General features: G+C 39.6%; 1 protein-coding gene across 1 annotated transcript; it reads left to right on the forward strand.

Annotated features, from left to right (window-relative positions):
* The first annotated feature begins 14,579 nt into the window (after window positions 1–14,579).
* Window positions 14,580–18,362, forward strand: LOC311296246 (uncharacterized protein). The gene is made up of 6 exons (XM_084417916.1): window positions 14,580–14,870; window positions 15,197–15,505; window positions 15,730–16,017; window positions 17,321–17,638; window positions 17,842–17,985; window positions 18,085–18,362. The coding sequence occupies exons 1-6, from the start codon at window positions 14,813–14,815 to the stop codon at window positions 18,099–18,101; spliced, it is 1,134 nt and encodes a 377-aa protein (XP_084274042.1). The 5' UTR covers window positions 14,580–14,812; the 3' UTR covers window positions 18,102–18,362.
* The last annotated feature ends 2,311 nt before the right edge of the window (window positions 18,363–20,673 follow it).

Here is a 20,673-nt window from a genome sequence, read left to right on the forward strand (position 1 = left end):
TAGACCATACCATAGTACCGAGACAGCTCTCGTTAGAGTAACAAATGATTTGCTCTTATCATCCGATCGTGGTTGTGTCTCTCTATTAGTGTTACTCGATCTTAGTGCTGCGTTTGACACCATTGACCACAACATTCTTTTAAATAGACTAGAAAACTATGTTGGCATTAGTGGAATTGCACTAGCATGGTTTAAATCATACTTATCTGACCGTTATCAGTTTGTAGCAGTAAATGAAGAGATGTCTTATCAATCACAAGTTCAGTATGGCGTACCACAGGGCTCAGTACTAGGACCGCTGCTGTTCACTCTGTACATGCTACCATTAGGAGATATCATTAGGAAACATGGAATTAGCTTCCACTGTTATGCCGACGATACTCAGCTCTATATTTCTTCAAAACCTAACGAAACTTACCAATTCACTAAATTAACAGAATGCATAGCTGATATAAAAAATTGGATGACTCGTAATTTCCTACTTCTAAATTCTGAAAAAACAGAGATTCTAATTATTGGACAAAAAACTTCCTCACGTAATAACCTAGAATACTGTCTAACACTTGATGGCTGCTCTGTTAAGTCTTCGTCGTCGGTTAGGAACCTGGGTGTGCTCTTTGATACCAATCTTTCATTTGAAAGTCACGTGTCTAGTATCTGTAAAACCGCATTTTTCCATCTTAAAAATATATCTAAATTACGTCATATGCTCTCATTGACAAATGCGGAACAATTAGTCCATGCGTTCATGACCTCAAGGCTAGATTATTGTAATGCTCTACTGGGTGGTTGCCCTGCACGCTTAATAAACAAACTACAGCTAGTTCAAAACGCAGCAGCTCGAGTTCTTACCAGAACCAGGAAGTATGACCATATTAGCCCGGTTCTGTCAAAACTGCACTGGCTCCCTATTAAACATCGCATCAATTTTAAAATATTGCTGATTACTTACAAAGCACTAAATGGTTTAGCTCCGCAGTACTTGAGCGAGCTCTTAACGCATTATAGTCCTTCACGTCTATTGCGATCTCAAAATTCCGGCCAGTTGATAATACCTAGAATATCTAAATCGACTGCTGGCGGTAGATCCTTTTCCTATTTAGCACCAAAACTTTGGAACAGCCTTCCTACCATTGTCCGGGAAGCAGACACACTCTGTCAGTTCAAATCTAGATTAAAGACACATCTCTTTGACAGAGCGTTCACATAATACATTATAGACTTCTATAATTCAATATTAGGCTGCATAGATTAGGTCAGCTGGAACCGGGAACACTTCCCATAAATCCTGATGTACTTGTTACATCATGAGAAGAATGGCATCTACGCTAATTTTAGTGTCTTTGTTTATCCCAAGGTTTTCCCGCAGCCTGCCGGATCCAGGCCGTTTCCAGATCTGATGAAGGACCTTCGCCTGGACCCGATGTCAACGCAGTGCTGAAGTGCCAACTAGTCTCTCCCTATGGAGGATCCCTTTCCCACTCTACAGATAACGCGTCGTCGGGAAAACTCAATTTGCGTATCTACCCCGAATTGATAAAATAAAATAAAATTCTGAATCAAAACTATAAGGAAACACCAGTAATTTGTTTAGGCTTGGTTTGCAGGGAATTCCAAACCTGCACACACATATTCAAACGCACATAACTATAGAACCCGTTCTTAATGCGCATCTGAACGCCATCAGCGTTTCTCACAGGTTCGCTAAAGTCTGTGTAGAGAGAATGGTGTCGTCTTGGCGGCCCTAATTTAAAAACAAATGATCGTTGCGACGGAAGCGAATCAATCAAAACTAACTTTAGCTGGAAAATAAAATAACTTTATTAAAGAACCGCTATAAAGCCAAAACAATCTTACGTTAAATTATACATTTATCTCTGTAAAGCTGCTTTGAGACAATCTACATTGTTAAAAGCGCTATATAAATGAAAATGACTTGACTTGACTTGACAATCAGGCAGACTGAAGCTGCGTTTAAGTAAAGTGCCCTGTTTAAGAGTTGCCAATTGAGTGCATAGGAATTGGATCAGCTGATTGGCTAAATTCCAACCCCGCCCATATCAGCTGATCCGATTCCTATGCACTCAGTTGGCAACTCTTAAACAGGGCACTTTACTTAGATAGCGGAGCTTGACTACGAGGCCCGTCCGAACTAACGCAGAATGCTTTATTTCTTTTTTAAGGCACTTAAACTTCTGTGTTTCTCTGGTTCTCTGGCCTCAACCACAGCATGAACCCTTTCAGCGGTCGAGTCAGTCTCATTTTCAGAAAGAAACATTCCCATGAACACTAGCTTGTTCACATTCTATTATGCTGAGTGTCAATCCACAGTCTATGAGCCTCCGCTATACTGCATGTCGTCTCTGATCATGTGTCTCTTGGTTTGGAGCAAGTATAATAATATCATCAGAGATATTCTCCACTCCCTCAATACCTGTGAGTGCTGACTTCATGTTGGTCTTATTGGAGATGTTTGTGCACTAAAATTTTGAATGTTTTCAGTGTAGTTTGATATATGAGCTCATCATTATTTCAGAAAACACTGATCCAGGCCTTCTCAGTTTCTTCAGAAGAAAAGGCCAAAAGACTCAGTTTTTACCAAGACTAAATCTCACAGGTCACCAAATGCTAATTTAAATGAACAATTACATTTACAGGTTACTGTGTGTTCCTTTAACTCCGACTCTTGTTGTAGCAACACAAGCAAAAATTACTTAATGACGTAATTTACTGGCTTTTGCGTCAAATGAACCCTGCAATGGTTTTTCTCTTTTATTTTATCTGTACAATCATCTGTGTGTGTGGTTTGATCTGTCGGTGGATAAACAGCTTCTGCTGGATGTTTGTCGTCTCTGTGTGTGTCAGCATTTTGTGGCTGAAGCGTTTCTTCATTTTCTCTCCTGCTAATAAGAAGCTCACAATCTTCCACTCCACACAAAACATCTTTACACTGAAATAAAGTGAATCCATCAACAGTCAAATAAGAGTCAGAGGTCAAATATGATTGACAGCTCACAGCACTAAATAACACACCAGTAGATACAGATATCTAATCCAATATTTCACTCTTCTGCTATTAGTTTTCATTCAGGGCCAGAATTCATTTGAAAATGTAAGATCAGCAAAAGCTTGTTGATTTTCGTGACGTTAAAGGAGACGGATGTGTGAGCGGAAACTAACTGAGGTTGGGGGAGGATTGACACACAACCAGATAAATATCACAGTTCAGTCGTGTTTGATAGCAAGTGTTTTCAGATATTTTAAGGTTTGCTATCATTTTTTTTTCTTCAGAAAACCGATGAATAAAATGTTTCTAAAATTATTTTAGTTCTGTTTGTTGAGTTTGAAATGTATTTAAATGAATGGCTTCAGTTGTCTTCCAATTTGCTACAGAATTATACCAGTATGGACCAACACATGTTAAAGGATTAGTTCACTTTCAAATTAAAATTTCCTGATAATTTACTCACCCCGATGTCATCCAAGAGATGTCCATGTCTTTCTTTCTTCACTCAAAAAGAAATTAAGGTTTTTGAGGAAAACATTCCAGGATTTTTCAATTGCACTTGACTTCAATTGCAACCAAATATTCTAATGTTCAAAGAAGGTTCAAATGTCAGTCTCAATGCAGCTTTAGTCTCGACACGATCCCAGTCAAGAAATAAGGGTCTTATCTAGCGAAATGATTGGTCATAAAAAAATATATATATAATAATAATATACTGTATATATATATATATATATATATATATATATATATATATACTTTTTAACCACAAATGCTCATTGTGTATTTACGTTGGACGTCATTACGTTGGGAAGTGACCGATCGTTTCGCTATATAAAACCCTTATTTCTCGACTGGGATGGTGTCGAGACTTTGAAGCTGCATTGAGACTGACATTTGAACTTTCTTTGAACAATTGAATGGTTGGTTGCCATTTAAGTCCATTTTGCTTTTCAAATGCACAGTGTGTTATTTAATGAAGCGATCGAGCTGCTCCAGACTATGAAACATTATTGTTACCATATACATCTCTAAGTTTGAGCAGATATCCACACACAGAGTATTTAACAATGAACACGGGTCTTAACATTATTGTGGCGAGCAGGACGAGGCCGAGGGCCATGAGAGAGCGGCACGAGACCGGTGGCGTGATTACTCTGATGAGTGACACCTACGAGACGCACCGGTCTCGTATCTCTCACAGAGGAGCGGAAGCATAAAGGAGCTTTTGCTTTTGACGCGCAAATGGATTCAAAATGTTCAAGCGTCAAACTGCGGTAGACGCGAATTTGACGCGGTATTCACGTTTGGTGTGAACGCACAGTTAAAGACGGTGAATGGTGAAAGGAACATTGGTAAGTGTCGTGATACAGAGTGAAATTGTAAGTTATTTTTAATTACCTGCTTAGCTACGTTTTCTTGAGGTAAAGGAAAGGGGATATTTTGGTTTGCTATGGAAAACTGCAGTCTAGCTTGAGTGAACAAGCAAAATACAAGAAATGGTTAACTTAGCATGACAAAAGTTTAGTTCTAGATGTGAGTGCAAAGATTTTGCAAACGCAAGTTACAAATACCCTGGGGGCTAAGCCCCCCTGTCTTCCAATCCTAGTGACGTCCCTGGGACCAGGCCTGCGTTTTATTTGATGTTATGTTTCTGTTTTGTGTTGCCAGCAGTCGTCCGCGAGGGGCTGCTGGCTTATACTTTAATTTTTGTATTTGTATATTTATTTATTAAATGTATTTGATTGTTCGCCGGTTCCCGCCTCCTTCTTCCCGTAACATCTGAACTGCGTTACAATTATAATATTCAGCATATATCTAGCAACAGTTCAACTGCAATGTGAAGTTTATGCAACAATAACATTAACTAATATAATTCAGAATACATTTCTTACCTTACATCTTGTCTTCAAATCATGTTCTTCTTCTTCTGAGGTAAATCCAATGTAAGCTGACTATAGCTCACAGCGTGTCTTCCAAACTCTTCGAAAAGCAGAGACTGATGAAGTTTGATGCTTTGTGTTTGAGGTAATGAGCGCGTCCGCGTTCCTTAATGTGGATATTTGCATGCCAATCTCTTTTGAGCGCATGGGCGTGGTCACATTAAAAATAATGAGCAAGGGTTTGAGAAACTGGACATCTTGTTGGTTTTATACAAATTACTTAAACCAGAGAATATTTGTTTTCATTTTGAATACGATCATTTAAAAGAACACACTTAAATGTTTATAAAGATATATGGCTCATAAATGTGTGACAAGTATTCGTTGAGTTTTGTTTCAGTTTATAGACGTGCTCAAGAAAAAAAAAAGTTCACAGAGACGGAAAGGCAGAAAGCACACCCTGTTTATTTCCTTTATTTTACAAAAGCACAATGTTTTGTTCTGATTGTAAGTGCACACATACAAAAGTAGACATCTCACAGATATTTTTTTTTCATATTTCTTTTTCATTATTTCTATCATATTTCTATTAATTGTCCTAAACTAAGTATTCAGAGGCAACAGCGGCAAGGAACCCAAATCCCATCATGTGACAGACACAGAGAAAAAAAAAAACCTTTGGAGAAACCAGACTCAGTCGAGGACCAGTTCTCCTCTGAACATCAGAATGAATCAGAATCAGAATCAGAATGAGCTTTATTCGCCAAGTGTGCACAAACACACAAGGAATTTTTTGTGGTTTTTACAGGAGCTCTTGGTACATACATACATATATGACATTAGAACAGGCATTTAAATGAGAACATAAATAAATAGAATAAACAATAATAATAGTTATAGTATACATCTGAAACAGTTATGTACAGATTTGTGCATTGTGTGTACAGCTCTATAAATAAAATTTGTATATGTATTTACACAAAAAAAACCTCTTGCTTCTCTCTCAAGTACTGAATGAATTATACAGCAGGTGTTAATTGCTGTTTTAGCTGTTTAAGCTGGAGATAGCATGGGGGAAAAAACTGTTTTTGTGCCTAGATGTTCTAGTGCGCAGAGATCTGTAACGTCTGCCTGACGGCAGAAGTGCAAACAGGTTTTGGCCGGGGTGGGAGGGGTCTGTGATGATGTTCCCTGCCCGTTTCTTCACTCTGGCATTGTACAAGTCCTGAAGGTTGGGGAGGTGTACACCAATGATCCTTTCAGCTGTCCTAACAGTCCGTTGTAGTCTTCTTATATCTGATTTGCTGGCTGACCCAAACCAGACAGTTATAGAAGTGCACAGAACCGACTCAATAACAGCTGAGTAAAACTGAGTCATCTGCGCTTGTGGTAGGTTGAACTTTTTCAGTTGACGAAGGAAGTACAACCTCTGTTGGGCCTTTTTGACAATGGAGTCAATGTGATTGTCCCACTTCAGGTCCTGAGAGATGGTAGTGCCCAGGAACCTGAATGACTCCACTGCTGTCACAGTGCTGTCCATGATGGTGAGAGGGGGGAGTGCAGGGGGGTTTCTCCTAAAGTCCACTATCATCTCCACAGTTTTGAGCGTGTTCAGCTCCAGGTTGTTATGACTGCACCAGACAGCCAGCTGTTCAACCTCTTGTCTGTAAGCAGACTCGTCACCGTCCTGGATGAGGCCAATGACTGTGGTGTCGTCTGCAAACTTCAGGAGCTTGACGGAGGAGTCTTTGGAGGTACAGTCATTTGTGTAGAGGGAGAAAAGCAGTGGGGAGAGAACGCACCCTTGGGGGGCACCAGTGCTGATGGTAAGGGTCCGAGATGTGACTTTTCCCAGCCTCACTAGCTGCTGCCGGCCTGTCAGGAAGCTGATGATCCACTGACAGATGGAGGAGGGCACAGAGAGCTGGGTTAGTTTATTCAGGAGGGTATCCGGGACGATGGTGTTGAAAGCGGAGCTGAAGTCCACAAACAGGATCCTTGCATAAGTCCCTGGTTTGTCCAGATGTTGGAGGATGTAGTGCAGTCCCATGTTGACTGCATCATCCACAGACCTGTTTGCTCGATAAGCAAACTGCAGGGGGTCCAGCAAGGGTCCAGTGAGGTCCTTCAGATAGGCCAGCACCAGTCTCTCAAATGACTTCATGACCACAGATGTCAAAGCAACAGGTCTGTAATCGTTAAGTCCAGAGATTTTAGGTTTCTTGGGTACCGGGATGATGGTGGAGTGTTTGAAGCAGGAGGGGACTTCACACAGCTCCAGTGATCTGTTGAAAATCAGTGTGAAGATGGATGACAGCTGGACAGCGCAGGCTTTGAGACAGGCTGGTGAGACACCGTCTGGGCCTTTGGCTTTCCTTATCTTCTGTTTCCTGAAGACTCTGCATACATCCTCCTCACTGATCTGAGGTGCAGGCTGAGAAGCAGTATGGGGGAGGGAGGGGGGTGTTGATGGTTGTGTGTAGAGACGGTCAGAGCGGGTGTGGGGTGTGAGAGCAGGCTTTTCAAATCTACTGTAAAATACATTGAGATCGTCGGCCAGTCGTTGATTCTCAACAGTGTTGGGGGATGGTGTTTTGTAGCTGGTGATGGCTTTCAGGCCTTTCCACACTGATGCAGGGTCGTTAGCTGAAAACTGGCTTTTCAGCTTTTCAGAGAAGCTCCTCTTAGCTTCTCTGATCTCCTTTGTCAGTGTGTATTTGGCCTGTTTGTACAAGGCTCTGTCCCCACTCCTGTAGGCATCCTCTTTGGCCTGACGAAGATGTTTTAGTTTTGCAGTGAACCATGGCTTATCGTTGTTATATGTTAAAAAAGTCCTAGTGGGGACACACATGTCCTCACAGAAGCTGATGTAAGATGTCACAGTGTCAGTGAGCTCATCCAGATCAGTGGCTGCAGCCTCAAAAACACTCCAATCAGTGCAGTCAAAACAACCTTGTAAGACCTGCTCTGTTTCGCTGGTCCATCTCTTTACAGTTCTTACAACTGCCTTAGCAGATTTAAGTTTCTGCTTGTAGGCTGGGAGAAGATGAACCAAACAATGATCAGAGAGTCCCAAAGCTGCTCTGGGGACAGAGTGGTATGCGTCCTTTAAAGCAGTGTAGCAATGGTCCAGTATGTTAGTGTCCCTGGTGGGGCAGGTGATGTGCTGTCTGAATTTAGGCAGTTCACGGGTGAGATTAGCTTTATTAAAATCGCCGAGAATGATAGTGAAAGAGTCCGGGTAACTTTGCTCTGTTTGTGTGATCTGATCAGCCAGCTGTTGCAATGCCGCGCTCACACACGCGTCAGGGGGGATGTACACACTCGCCAGAATAAATGAGGAAAACTCCCGCGGCGAATAAAAAGGCTTACAGTTAATGAAGAGAGCTTCCAAATTAGGGCAGCACATCTTCGTCAACACTGTCACATCTGAACACCAGCCTTCGTTGATATAAAAACATAATCCACCGCCTCTCGTTTTCCCAGTTAACTCGGCGACGCGATCCGCTCTGAACAGCTGGAAGCCCGTTAGATTTAGCGCACTGTCCGGTATGGAACCGTTCAGCCATGTTTCTGTGAAGCAAAGAGCAGCCGAGTTTGAAAAGTCCTTGTTTGTGCGGGTGAGAAGTAGTAGTTCGTCTGTTTTATTTGCTAGAGAACGGAGATTTGCCAAGTGAATGCTCGGCAGCGGAGTCCTGAATCCGCGCTGTCGAAACTTCACGAGCGCGCCCGCGCGTTTCCCTCGTTTGCGTCTTTTGAAGCGCTTGTACAGGATCGCAGCTCCGCCAACTAGGATGTCTAATAAAATGTCGGAATGCTCAAAAGTCGGCAAAATGTCGTTTGGTGTGTTGTTCCTGATGTCTAGGAGTTCGTTCCTAGTTAAACTGACGGGGAAAAGGTTACATAAAACAGGACAAACAAACAAAAACAGTAAAAGTACTGAGGAGCTCAAAACCGAAGCAGCCATCCGCGGCGCCATTTTGGATATTCAGGAACATGATGTGATTATGATATTTCATCCAGCTCCTTCTGCTTGAAGATCAGGATACATCATGCCGGCATAAGGAGAGAGGAGATGAAGCTGTTATAGGGGTCTGTGCAGAGATCTGGTCTGGATCTGGTGTTTGCTGAGGATCTGTGCCGATGATGGTCTAGTGTCAGGGTTCTGTCAAGTCAAGTCATCCTCATTTATATAGCGCTTTTAACAATGTAGATTGTTTCAAAGCAGCTTTACAGAGATAAATGTATAATTTAAGGTAACAGAGATTGTTTGGCTTTATAGCGGTTCTTTAGGGACTGTTCGTTTTTTATTTAAGGGGCCACCGGAGGAGTTTTGAGATCTGTAGTCAAAAAATACATGACCCTCCCTTCGCCAGCAATACATTTTTCTATGACCCTCCAAAATGATTGTGAAAAAAGGCATGACCCTCCCCGATAATTTATTGATTAGCCTACTTCTGTACTGGTTTGCGCTTGGCAAAGATGTTCAGATAGCCATTGTTTTTTTTTTACAACCATAAACTCTTGCTTTCTCATCTTACTAGGGCTGTAACGATAGACCAAACCTACGATTCGGTTCGTATCACGATTTTTGATTTTAGATTAGAAAAAAATAATGTTTTCGGTGCTGATGCGGTGTGACGGACGCGTTCAACATGTGGGTGGCGCTGCCAATAAAGCATCTAAAAGCTGTCACAAAGAACCAGCAAAAGTAATGATTATGAATATGTAAAATATAGCAAGGAGACATTTTTATTGTTTATTAATAAACAAGTATTTTCTGTGTCGACTGCAAAGATGAAGTTGACGATGCGTCGTGATCTTCGCAGAACGCGCCAGAGAGAAATGCACATTTCATACAGATTACATAAGCAGAGAGCAGCCTGTTTTCTTTCGTTTTGAATTGTTCTGTTTAAAAGTAGACATTTCAAGCTTTCTATGTAGCCTATTTCTCAGGTCTGTGAGGCAAGTATAGCCTACCTTACGCTGAGTTTCGGTTCATTTATGAGACGAGAGTCCAGTTCACTCGCCGGCGCCTCCGTGTCATGATTATCTATTTTCTACTATATTTACTTATTATTTATTAAATCCAGGCAAATGGTTGATGAAACATTGATTAAAATTAAGATACAATTAATAAAAAACGAAATTCACTGAAATTTCGTTTCGTTTCGAAATTCTTTGTGCTTTCTGTTTGAGGTCTCTGTGATTTTTTTAAAGTCACTTTCAGAGCAGTCATGTCCGTAATGGAGAACTGTCATGCCCTTAAAATTTTTTCTAATTTTTTTTTTTTTACATAAATTTATGCGAACACGAAAAATAAAATAAAACGAATATTTTATGTTCTGTGGAGGCCGACCCTTCTTCATCCGGTGGGTATATCTTTTGGTTTGCGCAGTGTAATTCATAGAATTACTAAAAAATATTTTGCCACCTAAAAGTTAACGATTTTTTTGTGTCACGTCACATGTGTATTTTCCTCATATTAAATATAAAACGCATGTGTAGACTGATATTTTTCTAATGTCTTGACTCCTTTATTAAGGGAGTATGGATATATTAACAGACGTTTCAATATATTGGTATTAAATGCATTTTCTGAGAATTTATATTTCAAGTTTTGACTGCAAATGTCTCGTCCATAACGCTGGAATTGCCCAATTTTAACGAATTTATCCTCAACTAGTTTTTTGGTGTAGGTCTACGTATTTTATTATGTTAACTTAAATAATACTAATAGTAATTTAAAGATGTGATAGCCCTACATCTTACACATCACACTCCACTGTTATGGTGGCAATTTCAGTATATTTACTCTCTAACATTATTGTGGAAACAAAATATGGCACATTCTATCAGCTGCAGTTCTGGCGCCTCAGTCCCAATACTGTAAAACTCGACGGTACATTCACATCACACACGTTAATGCAGCGGAAGAGTTACACTCACAGGACACTGTGCACTTATTCACAATCACAAAAGTTAATTATTTGCTCGTGCTTTAAAGCTTTGCCGGGTAAACATTTCATTGGCGTTCTGTTCTGACATGATGCACTTTTTCTGAGCGCGTACTGAAGTGCGGGCGCACTGTCAAACAGCGCCAAACTGGATTTTTGTTGGGTCAGACCCATCTGATATAGATGGGGGGCTGATACCGCGAGAGCAACATGGAGCTACATGTAAAAGATATGCAGCAAACAAGCCACTTTGAAATGTTGCTGTTTTCATGAATATAAAAGTTGGGTGACCCTCCCCCTAGACTAAAAAAAGTTGTATGACCCTCCCCTCAACAAAGAATAAAAATACATGACCCTCCCCTATTTTCCTCCGGTGGTCCTTTCCATAAATACCGAACGGTCCCTTAACCCTCTGGGGTCTAAGGTGTTTTTGGGGGTCCTTGAGATGTTCTGACATGCCCTGACATTTGTGCTTTTTTCAGTTGCTTATAAACATATTAATGGCAAAAAAAAAGTCATTTTTCTCAGTTCCACACTCTAGCGACTTAAGGTCTTTTGCCTTTGTAGGGCAGAATAGTAACCATGTACCGGTTCCAGGAGCTGAGCTGACATCAGATGACAGGGATGTTGCCACAGTTGGTCGCCGCTCATGTGTTCAGTGCAAAGCAGTGTGTGGTAAAAAGCAGTTAACACCATGGAAATGCCAGGCATGCAATGTTCACTTATGTCTTCAGTTAAACAGGAACTGTTTTCATGAGTGGCATAAAGATGTGTGACTGTGTTCAGATGTGTGTGCTCTGCTGACCTTTCCGAAGGATAGCAATCTGCCTTTACTTTTGTTTATTTTGCTCACATTTGATTTGCTTAGAGCCCGCATCAACGGGGCATAAGCATTTACTGTGAGATACCTGCCTTTACTTTTGTTTATTGCTCACAATTGCTTTGTTTATAGCAGACTGATTATTTTTTTATTTTGCTCACATTTGATTTGCTTAGAGCAAATATAGAACATTTAGTTCCTCCACATAGAGGAATTACAATAAAACAGATTGAAAAACAAAACCTTTGAATCTCCTCTACTTCTTTCAGGCTCCTTCACTTGATGGCCCATTAGCCAGTGGGGGAGTGTCTGTCACACCCCTGGTCTGAATCTCATTAATATTGATAGGCCATTACCACTCCCATGCATAAACCTCTTCTGACAAAAATACTGTTTTGCAAAGTGTAAATCAATGTATTGTGTTATTGTGAACGATTAGGCAGAATGATTTTCACATCATTTTGAAGTCAGAATTCGAAGCGACGACATCCATTAGTCAAAAGTCTTGACACATATTTAGTATGTGTTTTGTGGTCTTATTTCAGCAACTTTCATTTTTATTTTTTTCAATAACCACGCATAAACATTATTCTCTTAAAAATTCAAAAATATACATGCATGGTGATCACATATTGTGGTAGCCCTGTTTGTGCTATATAGAGTGAATTTACACCTTTGCCATTAACATGTTTATAAATAACTGAAAAAAGCACAAATGTCAGAGCATGTCAGAACACCTCCAGGGCCCAGAAAACCGCTCAGACTCCAGAGGGTTAATCGGCCTAATTTGCGGCACTATCGGCCGATGCCGATTCATTAAAAAAATGCCAAAAATCGCTTCTATTAATCGGCCGACCTCTAGTTTTAAGGCACTTAAACTTCTGTATTTCTCTAGTTCTCTGGCCTCAACCACAGCATGAACCCTTTCAGCGGTCAGTCAATCCCCTTTTCAGAAAGAAACATTCCCATGAACACTAGCTTGTTCACATTTTATTATGTTGAGTGTCAATCCACAGTCTACGACTGATCCACCGGCCGACGACACACTCTCTTGTATCGATATGTCCCGTTATGAACAGCAGATGTTGTGATTCCTCTGGACTGTGCTGTAAGATCCAGTTGATCGAAACCATATTTCAGATCAAGCTTATTGAACACAGTTCATACCTTGAAGAAGCTCGTCTAGAGGTGAATTGGGCACCGGCCACGAATCATTGCTTTATTTGCTCGCCTCATATCCAAACATTTGCTCAAAACAGCATCTCGTAACTGATTATCTTTGTCAGCTCTGACGTCACAGTCTTTAGCAGCTTGTCTGAGCCGTGTGAGAAATTGTTGAACAGTTTCACAGTATTTTTGTGTGAGCGTCTCACTAATGCGTGTTCACTCTGAACAAAGTGAGCATTTAGAGCATCACATCAGGGTCATTATCCATAGCTGTTGAATATTATTCATATGAAGATATCAGAGGACACTTTCATACACACAGTTATAGCAGGCGATCTGTTCCTGATCCATAAAACCATTAGAGAAACTCTGAAATCAGTCTGAGAGGAGAAACAATCGAGACAATTGATAAGAAATGAACAACAAACGTCCTGAAGAGAGTTACAGGAGAGAGCAGAGCCAAACACTCACAGGATCTCATGACAAGATCAAACTGTTGCTTTAAGATGTTTTTAACTTCTCTAGTCCGTGAGAACTTTATGAGGCACTTGAGAAAATAACACTATCTATCAGATCTAGTGGACGTTGTGGCCGACTGGAGCTCAAAGTGGTGAAGCTCAGATGACGTGAAATAATCAGTAAAACACATCAAAACTATAAATGATGATTTGACTGATTGTAGAGTTTCTCATGAATTTACTGATCTAGACGGCTATTTAAAACCGCAGCTCAACCTGTGACAGTGGTTTCTGTCGAGGTAGTCTAGCGACGGCAACACAAGCGTGGGACTCGAGGTGATACCAGGGCCTTCCACAGAGAAAGGGTACGAAGCTTCCCACGTTTCCCCCTTATTGTTTATTCATAAGAATGTTTTTTGCTCTTTTATCAGTACAAACATCTGTGTGTCTGGTTTGATCTGTCGGTGGATAAACAGCTTCTGCTGGATGTTTGTCGTCTCTGTGTGTGTCAGTAGTTTGTGGCTGAAGCGTTTCTTCATTTTCTCTCCTGCTAATAAAAAGCTCACAATCTTCCACTCCACACAAAACATCTTTACACTGAAATAAAGTGAATCCATCAACAGTCAAATAAGAGTCACAGGTCAGAGGTCAAATATGATTGACAGCTCACAGCACTAAATAACACACCAGTAGATACAGATATCTAATCCAATATTTCACTCTTCTGCTATTAGTTTTCATTCAGGGCCAGAATTCATTTGAAAATGTAAGATCAGTAAAAGCTTGTTGATTTTCGTGATGTTAAAGGAGACAGATGTGTGAGCGGAAACTAACTGAGGTTGGGGGAGGATTCTGTATTGGAAATTTTACATTTTAGATGTGTTTTTTACTTTCACAAGTGTGCAACTTGTGTTAACGTTGAACATTTATTTTTACTCATAAGCATTTAAAGAAATATAATCATATAAGCTTGCAGGAACAAAATGTCCTGGGTGATAGACGACTTAGTAGCAAAGAGACTATGTGTACTCAAAGTGACCTATTGTTGGACTTCAAGTGTGAAAAGTATGTGCGCAGCTTTGATAGAAATAGAGATAAGCAAAATGTGTGAAAAAGCTGCAGCTAAAAACAGGAACTTGTAGTAGACGTGATATTGTTCTATCACGTCTGCAAGTTGGACAAGAGATCTCGAACGAGAGACATTTCCTTTTAAGGTAACTAAGGCGATCTTTTGAGACAACCAGGATGTGTTTTGTGTATATAAGCTGGGCAAAAAGCAGAAGTCGGGGCCCTTCTCATATCAGACTGATGTGTGAACTGCCTTTCTTGCAAGAAATAAAGCTGATCTTTGTTAACCTTTGAGATGTCCTACTGTCTTACAATTATTGATAAAAGTTGAGAAAAGAATTTCCACGACAATTCACACACAACCAGATAAATATCTCAGTTCAGTTATCTTTCAGATCAATCTGAGTGTTTCAGACATTAAGAGTTACTATCGTGGGCTTTTCAGTGAACCGATGAAGAAAATGTTTCTCAAATTAGTTTTGCTCTGTTTGTGTTTGTGGCGTCTGGATGGTGAGTTTTAAATGTGTTTTTCTGGTTTCAGTTGTTTCTGTTCTGATGTGATAAATTACTGGTTAAATTAGTCAGAAAGGATTAACATTCACTGTTATTCTCGTATAGAAACAATTAATGTGTGATTTTGCTGAGAGATAACACTTATTTGAGATTAAAGTCACTTGATTATAAAAAACTGTTTAACTATTTCTCATTTTCATTCATCATCTTTTGTCTTTGAACTGCTGTAGAATATTAATCGCTTCACATTTACACAATTGAATGTGTCAAACCAATATCAAGTGATTTTAAAGCTTTAATCTGTGAAAAACTCTGTTCTTCAGAAGTGTTTGGTGAGTCAGTGTCAGTGAGTGAGGGAGATTCAGTCACTCTAAACTCTGATCTTACTGAAATGAAGGATGATGATGTGATTCAGTGGAGGTTTGGAAACACTTTAATAGCAGAAATCAATGTAACGGCCGACAGAATCACTGTATATGATGATGTTCTTGATGGGAGATTCAGAGACAGACTGAAGCTGGACAAACAAACTGGATCTCTGACCATCACAAACACCAGAACTGAACATTCTGGATATTATGATCTACTGGTCAACAGTGAGAACAGAAAGAGATTTAGGCTCTTTGTCTTTGGTGAGTTATATATCAGTTTCACATGTTTTATATATCAATCAGCACAAAGATACAATTAATAATTCAAATCTTATTTTTATTTTGGTGTTTAATGATGATATTCATTTTAAATTTAAATTTCAAACAATTAACTTTTTAAACCATCTAGTGACCGTCTTAATCTGTGACGAACTGTGTTCCTGTTTGTTCTGTGTGTGTGTATGTGTGTGTGTTTTGCGAGTCAGTGTCAGTGAAGGAGGGAAATTCAGTCACTCTAAACTCTAATCTTACTGAAATGAAGGATGTTGATGTGATTCAGTGGAGGTTTGAATACACTTCAATAGCTGAAATCAATAAACGGTCCGACAGAATCACTGTAAATGATGATGTTCTTGATGGGAGATTCAGAGACAGACTGAAGCTGGACAATCAAACTGGATCTCTGACCATCACAAACACCACAACTGGACATGAAGGAGATTATACACTAAAGATCAACAGTGAGATCAAGTTTTTCATTCTCGCTGTCATTGGTGAGTTCAAAAACATTTACTCCTGTTTTTAAAGGGAGACTTCACCCATTTGCATCAAGCCTTGTATCATTAGAAACCCAGTCATATTTTTGAAGGGTCGTGCATTTTCCCCTCATTTTCCCCTGAGACGGGAGAAATAAGGATTTCATTGTTGCAGTTCCTGCTTACAATGATGCAAAAATCATCATTCTGCGTCATTCTAAGCAGGAAGTCCCATATCTGTGTTGAGGGGTTGAGACTACAAACACTCGTTCCTCATCTTTCCCAGGGGGTGGGACCCGGTTACGCTACAGACCTATTACAGATCAGTGGGTGGTACTTTACTTTCTGAAACTAAAAGCAATATCCTCCATCTTGTTTGGAAGCTAAGCTAACAGGCGCTATGGAGCCAGATGTGAAGTTATGACAATAGCGGAGGCTACTCAATATGATATGGAAGAACAGGATTTCGTGAGTCTGATGCTTGAATCAGATGTTTGTATCTACTTTTATGAGCCGCAATATAGCGAAGAGCAGCTGAGGCTGATGGAGGAACAGGAGGCAGAGGACCTGCCTGTCGTGGACGAGGAGCCCGGACTGGCTCGAGTTAGGGCGGACTGGTGGCGCCGGTGATCTCACTATGCGACTACGGACATAGAGATAGAGTCCGTCTGCTGCAAAGAATTTCAAAGATGCCAATTTCTCCTGGACGAAATCTCTGAATCAGACAAGGACACGGACGTTTGTGTTGTGAACCATCCTTTTTTCACACTGCATATGTTCTGACTGAACATCCCGGTACCATGCAATAATTCACCATTTCGAAAGAAATACAAACGAGTAGTAATTCACTAATGAGTTCGCCCACTAACTTTGTGTGAAGTGAATTTCAAGCTCTGGTGGTAGCTAGCCTTGTAGACGGAAGAGTGATTTCTCTGATAGGCGGATACCTTGTGCGCTGTTCTGGATTAGTGGGAGTGGCTTGCGGAGCTGTGCAATGTGATGCATTGTGGGAGTTGTTGTCTTTCATACAAATGCGCCCTAAAGGTACTTTCTGTCTTTTTTTTTGGTCAAGAAGGCACCAAATTCGAAATTTATTTTACATTTCGACTACATATATGACCCCCTTTCAATAAAGATCAATGTTCCCATGGGTGAAATGCTCATTTAAGGACACAATTTAAATGAATTCATACACCATTTTATTTTGGTTATTTTATATTGTTTATTTTAACTGTTCAATTTAGTAAACCATTATAAAGTGATTTAACAGTATTAATCTGTGACAAACCCTGTTTCTGTTTGTTCTCTGTGTGTTTGACAGATGAAGTGAAGTCAGTGTCAGTGAATGAGGGAGATTCAGTCTCTCTAAACTCTCCTCTTACTGAAATAAAGGATGGTGAAGTGATTCAGTGGAGGTTTGGAGATGAAAACACTGTAATAGCTGAAATCAATAAACGGGCCGACAGAATCACTGTATATGATGATGTTCTTGATGGGAGATTCAGAGACAGACTGAAGCTGGACAATCAAACTGGATCTCTGACCATCACAAACACCAGAGCTGAACATGAAGGAGATTATAAACTACTGATGTTATTAGCAAGATTCTCATCAAAATCATTCAGAGTTTCTGTCTATGGTGAGTAGAGAGATTTTTTTCTTCTCCTTCAAATATTCTTATCTACTATGACAGACCGTATAAAAACTCACTTGGAACCGTATATGATATTGTTGATTAGATTTGATCATATTTCTGTGTATTCAGAAATATTAGTTGATGTCAGCGCTGATATTAGTGTTTATTGACTGATCTGATCTCAGTTTGATGTGTTTATTCCTCAGACTCTGTCCACTGTTGTGGTCCTACTGAAGCTGTGATCCGATTGGTCCTCTCTGCTCTGGTGGGCGTGGCTACTGTCATTATTGTGGTTTATGAGATCAGATCCAGAAGAGCTGAACGAGATCAAGCACATATTCACACATCAGGTACATGATTGATGATGTCATTTCTCACAAACTGATTTTGCATGTATAATTATCTGTGAGATTTATTAATTTATGGCTTTTTATGTTAATCTTTTTCAGGAAGTATTGAAATCTAAAGCAGAACGCTGAACTTTAAAGGATCTTCAAGTGTGTTTTTGTTCTTCTAGTGTTTTTTTCATAATAAATACTGATGATTATTTGAGTTTGTGCTCTCTTTCAGTGTCAGATTTTAACAATGTCACTTTATTGTTTATATTTCTCTCAGATACAAAAAAAAAAAAAATGAATAAAGAGACCCACAGATCTCACTTTACTACTGCTGTATATTTGCTGTATGTATTTTCTTGCCTTTATCAATAAAGTTTCTCACTCTGAGGTTCAAGAGTCATGATTTATTACAATTATTTTGTTGAGCGCCTCCTGGAGGAATACAGACTTTATATAGTTTAAAGATTTCAGAAGTATGGAACATATAAAGCTTTACATTATTAAAATATTATTTAACTATACTGATATTCGTACTGTTTTTCTATCTACAATAATAAACAAACAACTTCCCCAGCTTCTCCTTTAACCCAAGAAAATACTGATTTGAGACACATTATAATATGCTTTGAGATCACAGTGAAATACATAAACAACATATTGATGCTCCATTTCCTCCAACAGGGAACGATAAAGTCTTTAAATCTCTAGTGTGATTTGTCTCTGTGGTTTCGTCTGAGGAGCAACTCCTCCATCTAGTGGCTCACCCTGAACTCACATGTTATCAGGAGTTATTTACTCAGAATCTGTAATGAGATCCAGTGATTGTGTCTGTTACTCATGAAAGCCACTAGATGGCGCTGTGTTCAGTATTATGTCATGAATACTGTGAAACGAGTAATGAAGAATAAAACCACATGTTAAAGTGTTCAGAGAAAATAACCAGACATGTTGAGACTGCACTGAGAAATATTTCATTCAAATCACTGAACAAAACATGATAAAAGGAGTGAACTCAAACTAAAAACAGCTCACTGGATATTTTCTCTTTTTCTGACCAAGATGGTTGTGTGTGAAAATCCCAGCAAATTAGCAGTTTCTGAAATACTCAGTCTGACACCAACAATAATGTTTGAACTTCAGCAGATCGTGTTGATCATGGCTGTGTCTGAAATCGTCCCCTATACCCTTAAAGGGCACCTATTATGCAAAATGCACTTTTACATGGCGTTTGAACATAAATGTGTGTTGGCAGTGTGTGTACACAACCACCCTATAATGATTTTTTAAAAAATCATCTAAATCCCCATAAATAATAAGCACTGTCTCAGAACAAGCCGTTCTCAGATTCGGGGCAATTCAAGATTCAAGATTCAAATATCTTTATTAGTCCCCAAGGGGGCAATTCAGTTCTACAGCCAACCCATCCAATAAGGGTTAAATTAAGATTATTAGCACACAATAAATATAAAAAAAAAATGTATACAAAACGATAATACCCTGACACACACACACAACACAACACAACACACACATTCACCTGCCAGTGACAGAACAGCGGTGTAATACAAGAACCTTTTTGTGTAGTTATGAGTTATCATTTAAAAATCTTATAGCAGAGGGAATGAATGAGTTTGCATAGCGATTCGTTTTCCGTATTGGCACATAATACCGCCGACCTGACTGCATGAGAACAAATTCATTCCTAAGCACATGGTCTGGTTGGCACAGTATTCTATCTGCTTTTTGGACCACTCTTTTTTTCCAGAGAGAACCAAGATCATTTAATTGGGTACCAGTGATTTTTGAGCATACTTTAACAATGTCACTCAAACTCTTTTTGTCTTTCACCGCTAAACTATTAAACCAACCCAAGAAAGAAAAGGTTAATAGACTCTCAATGAATGCCTGATATAATGTACATAAGATTCTTTTACAAACCCCAAAGGAGTTCAACTTCCTCAGTAGATATATTCTTTGGTTTGCTCGCTTAATAATGCTATCAATGTTCTCTCTGAATTTCAATTGTGAGTCAAATACTGTGCCCAAATACTTATATGTTTGTACCACCTGAACACCTTCATTGTGTATTAAACTCAGTTTTGGTTCGTCACTAACCTTCCTAAAATCTATAATCAATTCTTTAGTCTTTGACACATTTAAGTCAAGAAGACTATCGTCGCACCATCTAACAAACTCCTCAAGGGCACTGCTATGATCCGGTTGATTGCCCTGTAAAAGGGACAGCAGGGCTGTGTCATCTGAAAACTTCACTAAGTAACTGTTCTCCCAAGATGACCTGCAGTTGTCAGTATATAATATGAAAAGAAGGGGGGACAGCACACAGCCCTGAGGAGAGCCTGTGTTTGATACGATAACAGATGACATATTTCCATTTACATAGACCTGCTGCCTTCTATTTGTTAAAAAGTTTAAGATGAGTAATAGAATCTGCTCAGGTAACTTAAAATATGAGGCTAATCGTTCGACCAGAATGTGAGGCTGCATTTTATTAAAAGCTGAACTAAAGTCAGCAAATAAAATTCTTACATGTGATGCAGGTTTCTCAAGATGTTTATACACCTTGTCAAGGATAAAAAGCTTTGCATCCTCTACACCCTTGCCCTTGTACAAAACGTACTTTTGCACAAGCCCCTCCCACGACTGTTGATGGACAGTGCAGTTTGAGCGTAGACCCGCCCT

The sequence above is a fragment of the Rutilus rutilus genome (assembly GCF_951802725.1).
Source record: "Rutilus rutilus genome assembly, chromosome: 8".
Lineage (NCBI taxonomy): Eukaryota > Metazoa > Chordata > Actinopteri > Cypriniformes > Leuciscidae > Rutilus > Rutilus rutilus.